General features: G+C 34.6%; 1 protein-coding gene across 3 annotated transcripts; it reads right to left on the bottom strand.

Moving 5' to 3' along the window:
* Nucleotide 1: 1 nt before the first annotated feature.
* LOC123678777 (carcinine transporter) lies at nucleotides 2-9,465 on the bottom strand. 3 transcript variants are annotated; one of them, XM_045615987.1, is made up of 7 exons: nucleotides 9,252-9,461; nucleotides 5,945-6,328; nucleotides 4,245-4,503; nucleotides 2,125-2,745; nucleotides 1,249-1,430; nucleotides 714-892; nucleotides 2-274 (listed from the first exon to the last, which is right to left on the bottom strand). In XM_045615987.1, the coding sequence occupies exons 1-7, from the start codon at nucleotides 9,279-9,281 to the stop codon at nucleotides 85-87; spliced, it is 1,845 nt and encodes a 614-aa protein (XP_045471943.1). In that variant the 5' UTR covers nucleotides 9,282-9,461; the 3' UTR covers nucleotides 2-84. The 3 variants fall into 3 exon arrangements, with proteins under 3 accessions (XP_045471943.1, XP_045471944.1, XP_045471945.1); XM_045615988.1 differs by lacking the exon at nucleotides 9,252-9,461 and adding an exon at nucleotides 7,668-7,846 and having other exon boundaries at nucleotides 21-274; XM_045615989.1 differs by lacking the exon at nucleotides 2-274 and having other exon boundaries at nucleotides 752-899; nucleotides 9,252-9,465.
* Between the last annotated feature and the right edge of the window lie 2,577 nt (nucleotides 9,466-12,042).

The raw sequence follows: 12,042 nt of genomic DNA, 5'->3' as shown, positions 1-12,042 counted from the left end.
CAAATAGAAAATGAGATTTATTTACGAACTTCAAAAAATTTACATTTAAGTATCATCAACGAAAAAGCTTGAAAAAAAGAATAACTAAACCCAATACGTTATTTTCATGTTTCCATGCTCATCTTTCGGCGTATCCATAATACTTTGCTGTTTCACAAGTTTCCTTATAGATGAAACTCTCCTTTGCCTGGGTAAATCTAAAGGAGTGTCTTCTTGTGGTTCCAGTTGCTGTAGTTCCAAATTTTCATATGATGCCACACGTGACACATCTGGTCTGAAAAATTTCACCAAATCAGTTAAAAAATTTATCCATTAACAATTCGATTGGGAAAACTAAATAAACCCCTTGTAGTTGAGGTCGATCAAAAATTTAGTCTTATTATTTCATAAATTATATTTTGTAAACTGAAACTTTCAAAAAAATTTTTGATAATATTCTCGAAGCTGCCAACTCTCCTTGAGGCAAGATACAGACTTAAAACTTCAATATGATTTAGATCCCAGCTTGATCTAGAACGTAGATGACGAAAATGCCTGTAGTTCAGCGTTTAGTCCAATATTATAGAAATTATAGGTTGTAAACTAAAATTTTCAAAAAAATTTTGATAATATTCTGAGGCTGCCAACTCTCCTTGAGGCAACATTCGAACTTGAAACTTCAATATGATTTAGATCATAACTCGAGAAGTTCATTAGATAACTACAGAACTAACCTGATGGGAATGCATCTCAAGCAGTCTTCCGTGCTGAAATCTTTACCAAACTCTTCTCCTTCTTCAACAGTTTGTGGTAGACGGTGATGCAGAGTTTCAGGTAATCTCAGTCCAGATATCCCACCAATAACAGAAATGGATCCCATTATTATTAGCGGAAGAATAAGCATCTCAGAGCCCTAAAAACTATACATATTATCAGATACAATTATTTCTATGTGTAATTTTCGAATTTTGAGCCGGAAATTATATTTTGGCACTCAGTGATCCCTGACAAATACACTTTTCATCTCCATACTAGAGCATGGTGACTGACTTAGAACGGTTCTTATCTTCCGAGAGATGCGCAGCTCACTACGCCATCTCTCGGGCAAACAAAGTCACTACAGTATAAAACGATATGGTTCATATCACCGATGATGACTATACCAGTATAAACGATAAGTTTCGAAAGGAAGGACCTCTAAACTTAACTAACTCATCAATATTTCACCCTGCCACCTAAATCGACATAAAAGAAAAAAAAATTACTCACCAAGTAGGTAATAAACGGAATAATAATCAATCCTAAGCCACCTACGTAAGCTGAAAATCCAATTCCGATTCCTCTTAGTTGTGTAGGGTATAATTCCCCAGCAAATGGGTAAATGATCAAAAATGAAGCGGATATCGCACTTTTAGAGATCAAAAACAACACCAACGTGGTAATAACAGCATCTAGAAAACGAAGGAAAATATAGATAGTATAAAGTACAGCAAGGAGTAAATGATTGAAATTTGGAGAAAAAAAACGAACGGTTTTCAATTTTTTTCAACCGCGATTATCTATACACTCCCCAACACGTCTTGACATTGATGCCCTAAGATGGTATATTTCTTCTTGAGGGATAATATCCCAAGCTACCTGTACTTCATGTCTCAGAGCCGCTAATGCCGTAGGGGCTGGGGTAAATTTTCAAGCCTTCTAGCCATGATGTCCCAAACATGCTCTATGGGCGAAAGATCGGGGGATCTGGTCGGCCATGGCAAAAGATTCACATGGGTCGCTTCGAAAGTGTTTAAACTAACTCTGGCAACATGAGGTTGGGCATTATCTTGCTAAAATATTGGATTCTCGAGCCGGTTAAGGTAAGGGAGAACATATGGCTCCACTATTTCTTGAAGGTAGCGCAGCGTTGTCATGTTACCTCGAATAAACACTAAAGGTGACCTACTTGCATGTGCAATAGCACGCCATACCATAACACCTACTGTCCGGTGTACATGACGCTCAACATCAAACTGATGTTCACGTCTTTCTCCCCGACGTCATGTTACCCTTCTTCGGCCATCATGTTTCAATCATGATCAACTACCAAACAGTAACGGATGAAACAATTCAATATTTAAAATGAATTGACTAATTTCTCACCTTGAGGTAACAAAACGGTAGCTATACAGCTAACACCACTTATAACCATACATAAGCAAAGAGGCCATCTCCTTCCCCACTTATCCATAATGAGCCAGCACATAAGATAGCTAGGAATTTCAACAGCCGATGAAAGTAAGAAACTAAAATACTCATCGCTACCCAAAGATGGTCCATAGTAACTCAAGCCTACATAAACCATCTCATTCGCAAACCAATTGAGTGTAATAAGGAAGGTTTTCAGTCTCATATTTGGAGTACCACATAAGCCTCTCAATCCAGGACTTTTCATCAATTCATCTTTTTCGCTTTTACTTCTAGATCTCTTCAAACTCTGGATGACACTTGGAGGTAACTCTTTACCGTTTGTTTTAGCTAAATCTTCTAAGATTTTCAGAGCCTCGTCGAATCTGCCTTTAGCTAACAACCATCTTGGACTTTCGGGAAGGACGAACCAATAGAAATAGTAGAGGATGAATGGTACTGAAGTTGCTAGAGTAAGGTGACGCCAGTCTCTTATGAGGTAAGCCACAACTGCTAGCATACAGAGACCTATGGTGTAGAACATACAGGTTAATACTGTTACAAATGCTCTGTAGCTAGGACCCACTAGTTCCAAAGCTGTAACATGGAAATAAGTTTTAATATTCAAGATTTATAATAGCAGCGATGTGAAAATATCCAAACATAAGAAATACAAGATTTTATAGAAAAACAAGGTTTTCCAATAAGAGATTTCATTTTGAATAGCCGGCTATATGGGCAGCTATCATTTTTGAAGCTGTCATCTTTTGACATTTGACAAGTAAAAACTACGCCATTACTAAAAGTGAAACCATACATTCATTACTAAAATGGTAAAATTCTGAAGTCACAGTTTGCAAAACTAAAGCACTTTTGGGTCTTGGTTAAGCATCTTTTAGGCTGGTAATAGTGAAACTGTTGCAAAAATTTGATCTGTTGGGACAAGATAGTGATGTGAAGAATCGGAACCGTGTGCGTCGTTCAAGAACAACTGAGAATATTGCTGCTGTGGCCCTTAGTGTTGACTTAAACCCTAGTTTGGCGATTCCTCGTCGATCTTGTGAATTAGACATTACACTGCATTTCGCATAAAGACTCCAGTCTTAAGGCATTTGTCAACAAGACGGCGCTATGTGCCACACAAGCAACGAAACAATCGTAATTTTGTAAGAAATGTTCCCTGTACGTGTTATTTCTCGAAGAGGGGATTACAACTGGCCACCGAGATCATGTGACATAACACCTTTAGACATTTTCTTTGGGGCCACGTGAAAAATAAGGTCTATGCCAATGCTTCACAATCGTTTCAAGATTTTGAGGATGGTATTTACGAGGTTATAGAAAGAAAATTTCATGAAAAGGATATGGTGCTGCAACCTGTGGCTGGACATTTGGCTGATATTATTTTTCATCGTTAAGTGCATATCTTCCTCTTCACAATGATATGAACATCCATTGATGTCCCTTGAAATTACTCAATTTTTTAATATCAAAATGAAACCTCTTATTGGAGAATTCTTTATTTGGTTTTTTTTGGTTATTCTTCTTCAATTTTCAGACTATGCGATCAACATAAAATTTCGCACGAGGTTTCAAATTGTCTACCCAAATGCAAATTTTCTACCCGATCGAATTATTGAGTTTCGAAATTGATAGGAACAAAAAATAACGAACGAACCCCTAGTAGGATTAACAAGCTTAATACCGGCATTCGAGATCCGAACCTACCCTGAAAATTTCAAGTTTCTAAGCCCGTTCCAAAGGTATCGTGTTCACTAAGCAAGGGCGTAGATATAGGGGGGAACTGGGGGTAAACTGGTCGAAACGAAAAAGGAAAAATTTTCCATGAAATTGAAATTTTTTTTCGATAAAAATAAAAAAGGTACTGAGCATTGAATTATGTTTACTATCACTATCAAGGAAACTGATGTGACGATAGCACTATTGTGAGAGTTCTATATCATCGAGAGAAAATGGGCCTTTATTTCAGAGAAATTTAATACATTTTGTGTCTAATTGAGCATCTCTAGGTACTTTTTTTCATGACAACACATAACCAACATAATCTACATGAGATTATACTCACTCTTACTCACATATAATGAATGGTATCTGATATATGGCAGGAATAGTAAGGCCAACGATGAATCTACTGAAAATCCACATAAAGAAGTTTTCTGAAAATCCCGTCAGCAAACTTCCACTTATCAGAGTTGTCAAGCATGTGAAAAATGATTTTTTGCGTCCTATACTGTCATTGAGCATCCCAAAAACGTACACTCCAATTGGTCCTCCAAAATTAAGAGCTACCAGACCTAGTGTTGGATAGATGTCTTTGTTGCATACTAGTTCAAACTGAGAAAATATAAAGATAATAGATAATAAGCTGAATTACATAAAGTAAAAAATAATAGGTAATAAGCTAAATCATTTCATTACTGAGTTAAACAAAAAATGTCTTATATTATGGAAATATCAATAAATTGAAAAAAATTGTACAAGGTGTCCCAAATTCGATGCTCACTGAAAGTATCCCGAGAACTATAAGTCAGATTCCTGTGGATCATCCTGTATAAAAAGGTGTAGATATTCAGTGAACGTAATTGGAAGCGAGACAGCCAGGAGTCAATGGTACTCTGATTCAATTGAAAAATTACTTGGGTAGAAATCACTTTCGCACCGACATTTAACACAGATTTGATGACAGGCTTAAATTATACTAACTGACAAAGAAACTGATCAATCATTTACTCCTTGCTATCTTTGTAAAGGGTGTTTTTTTGAAGCTATAGATTTTAAATTGCAATAAAACAACGATGGATTATTCGATTGACATGAATTTTATTTATCCGCAAGATAATCTTGTGACATTACATTTTAAATATGATTTCTGGCATATGACCGCCACGGCTGGCTCGGATGTAGTCCAATCTGGACGTCCAATTTTCGATGACTTTTTCCAACATTTGTGGCCGTATATCGGCAATAACAAAGCGACTATTGTCTTCCAAATGGTCAAGGGTTTGTGGCTTATCCGCATAGAGTCATAGACCAATGACTTTACATAGCCCCACAGAAAGTAGTCTAGCGGTGTTAAATCAGAAGATCTTGGAGGCCAATTCACAGGTCCAAAACGTGAAATTAGGCGGTTACCAAACGTGTCTTTCAATAAATCGATTGTGGCACGAGCTGTGTGACATGTTGCGCCGTCTTGTTGGAACCACAGCTCTTGGACATCATGGTTGTTCAATTCAGGAATGAAAAAGTTAGTAATCATGGCTCTATACCGATCACCATCGACTGTAAAGTTCTGGCCATCATCGTTTTTGAAGAAGTACGGACCAATAATTCCACCAGCCCATAAAGCGCACCGAACAGTCAGTTTTTCTGGATGTAACGGTGTTTCGACATACACTTGAGGATTAGCTTCACTCCAAATGCGGCAGTTTTGTTTGTTGACGTATCCATTCAACCAGAAGTGCGCTTCATCGCTAAACAAAATAAAATGGACGTAGTGCGCGATACGTATTCCGCACAGAACCATTATTTTCGAAATAAAATTGCACTATTTGCAAGCGTTGTTCAGGCGTGAGTCTATTCATGATGAATTGCCAAACCAAACTGAGAATAAATCACTTGACAGCTGTTAAATCGGTCGCCATCTTGAACAGAAATGCCAACTTAAAGTTATATACCTCGAAAAAAACGCCCGTTACTAGAAAAATAAAATTTAAACAACTCCTTCTGGGTCTTGCAGTTTCTTTGTCAGTAAGTAGGTATATTTATTTCTACTTACATCCTTAACAATTGTAGATTGTATCTCACTCATATCGAATTCCCATCCATTCTGGCAGTGTATTGTCTTTTTAGTTTCTTCAGTTTTTGTCAATCCTTCGTTTTTTAGCACCTCAGTCCAATTCAAATCATATTGGGTACATTTGGAGAATTTTGAACCATTCTCATTGGGAATAGACAGCAATTTTCTTTGGTCTATTGTTAAATTGTGTAATTCTGGAATCCAACACCAGTGGGGCGGTGTATCTGTCATGAAAAGCTGATTGAAGGCACAAAATCCACAGGGGAAACATGCTGGCAGACAAACTAGCCATAACATCAATTTTTGATAACGACCGAATTCGCCAATTTTTGGTAAAATATCGTCCAGATCAATATCTTGTGTCTGGAAATAATAAGAAAAAATTATGGGAAGTTGTGAGGAAGGACTTTTGAGCGCTCGTTCGATATTTTAGAAGATATAACGATTGTTGTGTGGAGATTCAATTTTTACCGTTTTTTCCAAATTTCGAGTTCAAAATTGTCATAAACTAGGAGGTCTACGAACAAAAGGTAAGCAGTGTTAGGATAAATGATACCCAATTAGCCGAATTTCGCACTCATCTTTAAATTTTTTATAAATTTGCCTCAAATTTTTCATACCTAACCCTTGAAAAAAATTTTTTTTTTTAAAGTTCCCGTATGGGAATTTTAGTGCTCCATATCAATTGATTCGCTATCGAAGATATCGAAAATGTTCGCAGTTCAGCGATAAGTCCATCATTTCAGATATTATAGGTTGTAAACTGAAATTTTCAAAAATATTTTTGATAATATTCTCGAGCCTGCCAATTCTCCTTGACGCAAGATACGGACTTGAAACCTCAATATGTTATAGATCACAGCTCGATCTATGAAAAATGTTGATATTTGATGGGCTGTGACCAATATTTTAGAAGGTATTACGATTATTGAGTAGAGAATCAATTTTTACGGTTTTTTCCAAATTTCGGGTTCAAAATTTCCATAAGCTGGGAGGTCTACGAACAATCGGTAAACGGTGTTATGATAAATGATTCCCAATTAGCCGAATTTCGCACTCACCCGAAAATTTTTAGATCGAAAAATTTGTCTCAAATTTTCCATACCTGAACCTTGAAAAAAAAATTTTTTTTTTTAAAGTTCCCATATGGGAGTTTTAGTGCTCCATATCATTTGATTCGCTATCGAAGATGTCGAAAATGTTCGCAGTTCAGCGATAAGTCCATCATTTCAGATATTATAGGTTGTAAACTGAAATTTTCAAAAATTTTTTGATAATATTCTCGAGGCTGCCAATTCTCCTTGAGGCAAGATGCGGACTTGAAACCTCAATATGTTGTAGATCACAGCTCGATCTATAAAAAACGTTTTTATTTGATGGGGCTATGACCAATATTTCAGAAAATTTTAAGAGTTATTGACCGATCGGTGCTATTGACTCACCATGTATATATTATTGCGCGCAGTTTAATCCTATTTTATCTACGACTAATTTATTACTGTGAGATTTCATCAGTCCATAACATTAAAGGTAGTTTTAAGTTATACTAGAAAAGGTTCAATTGTTTATTAATCAAGTATGTATTTCAATCAATGGGATGTGCATAAAAATGTATTTTCTCATCAAAATTTTGCACTTCGCCATTCGTCGTGAATCATTGGTACGTTAATTTTGAAAATTAGGAATAATATTCCAAACTTACATGTTTATCACTTTTTTTACACATTTTTCCTCACATAAAGTCTTAATCATACTTAATTAATCACAAGTTACTTAAAACAATCGGTATACCGAGGCACCACCAATTATTCAACATTTTCACACATCGTTGTCCCAATTGTTACATCTGCCCAATTCAACAGTGTCAACAATAACTGGAATTAAATTTTGTTCCTATTAAAGTAGATAAACTTCCTATTAGAAGCCTCCTGCTGAAACAACGAACCAATTGAACCATTGAATTTACGGAACGAGAAGATTAACCTTGCAAGGAAGGAATATCCTCGGAGGCTTCATCAGTATCTCTTAGAGACTGCTGAAAATCTATTTTCTTCTTGTTAAGTTCTGATGTTTAGTTTTCGTATTCAAATATAATAATGATTTTTGAGCGGTCTTAATGGTCTCAAACAGAATTTTTCCTCAAATTCAATTCTGTCCGTCCTTCCGATCATCCTCAAATAAAGTAACTCTAGAATTGAAAGATCTAGAGACTTGAATTTCCCAGGTAAAAATCGACTGGGGGTTTCGTAGTCATTTTCAACTAAGAACTTGTTCGCAAAATTTCGTATTGATCTCATCATCAGAACGAGAGAAAACTCAAGTAGAATATTGGAAAAAAATACTCGATATTTGGGTGTCAACCTCAGAATAATATACATAGATAGAGGGAGCATTTGTCATTTTCAGTAAGCAAATTTTGTCCCCAACATGAACTATTAAATTTGACATGAAGCGCGCGGAAATAAAAACATATCAGTGATACGATTTTTCACTCAATTCGCGAGTTTCTCCACAAAGAACGCACTTCTCTTGTCTCATGGTGAATCAACGTTCCATATTAACTCAAAATATATTGGAATAAATACCTACATATATCAAAAATTCAGAAAACAAACTTCAAGCGTGCCAAACAACGTGAAACAACTGATGACACTAGGAGAGCAAAAGTTGCCGAACCTTGGATTTCAGCAGATAGATACAGAAAATAATAAATATTCTGCTTATTATAAATTCGATAATTAGGAAAAATATCGGAATCCAAATATTCAAATTTGCATATTTAATCGGAAATCACTCAAATAAATATATTCCATTCAATATAATATACATTCATAACGATATAGTAAAATTGTGGTTTTGAAAATATATCACAATCCGACAACGTAATCTAACCATGTTAGGGACACGGAAAAATTGCGTATAATCCCTCTATGGTGCCAACAAATTCAATGGTGTTGAGTTATCAATCATTATAATGATTGCCTCATCAGAACTATAGAAAATTCAAGCCAAATATTGAAAAAACAACAATATTGCTGCTCCCGAATTTATTAGAATTCGAATAGACATTTTTCTTATACATTCCAGAATAAATGAGCTGGAATTTTTTTTGAGATTCTTTAGAAATAAATTCATGTTTTACACAAAATATTACATATTTTTTTTCAAGAAAATGAACTTAGGCTTTCTGGAACCTCAAACATTTAAATTAATTTTTAGAAATTTTCGAAAAAATATGCCGATGATGCTGAACTTGTTCACTTCTAGATACTATATCAAAACTTACGTAATTTTGTTTTTCTTCTGCACCTTCCATCGCTCTGAAAGCACAAAACTGTCGGAGTATGCACAGTGTGAAACCATTGAAGAGCCTTTTATAAGATTAGGCATAGGATTTACTTTCAAATTAACCTAATATCATCATGAGTTGCTACTAAGAAACTCCGATCAATCTATTTAAATAATATTCGGAAATTCGATATTTTTATAACCTCATTAGTGGGAAACATTGATGTTTTTTTGCATTTTTGATTCAATGACTTCAAATTCTCCTCTAAGGGAAACATACATTCTTTCAATCTATGATAATAATAGGTTTAATTTTTCGTGTTTTATATTTCAACGTTTCTAGATCCTTATAAGAACACTCGGAAGTTAAAAGTTTATGCTGCCACATCATTCAACTACTTCTTTTCCAATAGTAATTCAAAAAACATAAAATGTAATTAAGAAAAGCAAATTGAATTTCAGAAGATGGAATTTGTAATTCAGAATTGGAAGAAGATGTTATTCAGGGGATTTGAGATTCAGAAAAAGAACTTAATATTCAGAAACGGTAGGTAATTCGTATCTTAGAAGAGCAATATTCAATTCAGTGAAGGAAAAATTGATATCAGGAAATATAATTTGGAATTGAGATTTGCTAATTGGGAATTCAGAAATATGAGATTGTTATTCACACTTATCATTATTATCACAACTATGTAATACCTGTGTTGCAAATTGTACTGGTACCTCACATTGACTTTCAGTACTGTTCTGAAGTTGAATTGATGACCACTAAAATACAATTTTCCTTTTCTATAATTAGCTATTTCTGAAATTCACAATTCACAATTCTGAAATCCAACTTTGTTCTTTTGAATTCCAACTTGCGAATCTGAATTTCAATTTCGTTTGTCTGAAATTAAAATAACTATTCTTAAATCCAATTTTTCTTTTCTGAATTACACTCTCCTATTCTGAAATACATGTTCTCTTTTCTGAAATTGAGCTTTAATTTTATGAACTACAATCGGAAAAGGTTTTAATGTTCGACGAGGATTCACTCCCTAAAAACTTTCACACTTTCTTGGTCTAATGTGAAATGTTCTTGAATTACCTACAAATTCAAATTAGCCTAATGTTTGTCTTACAAGAATATCAACTCACTATGCTCCTAACAGGCATAGAGAAGTAGATAAACTATGTTAGGGAAGATAACAGTTATCTTCCTAAAAGGTTATTTAATTACATATGCCTTTTATGAATAGTTTATTCAAATGTAGTTACTTATTGGTTTATCACGATAATAATATAATTGCACCAGGGCCACAAAAATGGAGGGTTCAATTTTATTTTCAGTAGGTACCAACCGCCAAAGTTACAAACATATGCAATGATCCTTATATTTTAAAGAAATTCATTATTAACAAATATTAAAACGCAACCATTTTTGACTGTCAAAACCATAGAGTAATAAACAAAGATAGAGGAAGTAAACGCAGTTTTTACATGTCCCCCAACATTACGATGCCTGATTGTGATATATTTTCAAATCTGCAATTTTACTATATCATTATGAATGTATATTATATTAAAATGAAATATATTTATTTGAGTGATTCCCGATTAAACATGCAAATTTGAATATTTGGAATCCGATTTTCTCCTAATTGTCGAATTTATAATAAGCAGAATATTTATTATTTTCTTTAGGTATCTATCTGCTGAAATCCAAGGTTTGGCAACTTTTGCTCTACTAGTGTCATCGCTTGTTTCACGTCGTTTGGCGTGCTTGAAGTTTGTTTTCTGAATTTCTTATATATTCAGGTATTTATTTCAATATATTTTGAGTTGAAATGAAACGTTGATTGACTATGGGACATAAGAAGTGCATTCTTTGTGGAGAAACTCGCGAATTGAGTGAAATATCGTATCACTGATATGTTTTCATTTCCGCGCTCTTCATGTCAAATTTGATAGTTCATGTTGGGGACAAAATTTGCTCACTGAAAATGACATATGCTCCCTTTATGTTTCATTTCTCTGAGGTCAAAACCTATGTGTAAATATCTGGAAATCATCCTAATGTACTCTCAAACCTCCAAATTTAGAATTCGATATTCGTACTTCCATATGTAGTCCAATTCTCGGAATACCGTTCTGATATTTCAATACTAGATTTTAGGAGAACGGTATAATATACTGACCCGTCAGACAGCAAACATTATATAGTTTGACGCGACAACTAGAAACATCAAACAACCAATATCTTGCATCGCATTGTTCGTTATTGTCCCCTGAATTTCAGATCTGAATTGGAATCGACAGGATTGGCACACGCCGGATTGCATTCCTTCATATTGAAATTTTTCAATTTCTCTGAATGTGCACCTATTTCAACTCAGGAATATTTTATGCTGACTTCTCTCGCGTTTGATCTTGATTTCAATATTATATTCTGCATCTGGAATTGAACATTCTGTCAACAGAGTAACAGGAAACAGGACACTACTTCAGGACTCAATAATTATTATACGGAGTTTGGATGTCGTTTATCTTTTGGTCTGTTTGCAGTTTTCGATTTTGACTGGTGTCTATGTTTTTCAATTATGAACCATGAATAAAATTTAACTCCTGGATTTGACCCATATTAACCTCTGAAAATTTCACGTCTCTAGATCTTTCCATTCAAAATTTTCGTTTCTAACCAATTAACGTTTAAAAGTGATTACGTGAGAAGACACTTTCAATCTTTCTTTCATATATACAAATTATGAGGTCAATGAACCCAATATAAAAATTCAAAATTCTAC

The sequence above is a fragment of the Harmonia axyridis genome, chromosome 4 (assembly GCF_914767665.1).
Source record: "Harmonia axyridis chromosome 4, icHarAxyr1.1, whole genome shotgun sequence".
Taxonomy (NCBI): domain Eukaryota; kingdom Metazoa; phylum Arthropoda; class Insecta; order Coleoptera; family Coccinellidae; genus Harmonia; species Harmonia axyridis.
The sequence above is the reverse complement of the archived record's forward strand: the minus strand, read 5'-3'. Positions and strand labels throughout refer to the sequence as shown.

What these genes read in the sequence shown, in the direction of transcription:
- LOC123678777 (XM_045615987.1), bottom strand. Translation starts at nt 9,281, where the DNA reads ATGGAAGGTGCAGAAGAAAAACAAAATTAC. An exon ending in CAGAAGAAAAACAAAATTAC is followed by an intron (nt 6,329 to 9,251) that starts GTAAGTTTTGAT and finishes TATTATTTCCAG; the next exon opens with ACACAAGATATTGATCTGGA. An exon ending in TACCGTTTTGTTACCTCAAG is followed by an intron (nt 1,431 to 2,124) that starts GTGAGAAATTAG and finishes TTCGTTTTCTAG; the next exon opens with ATGCTGTTATTACCACGTTG.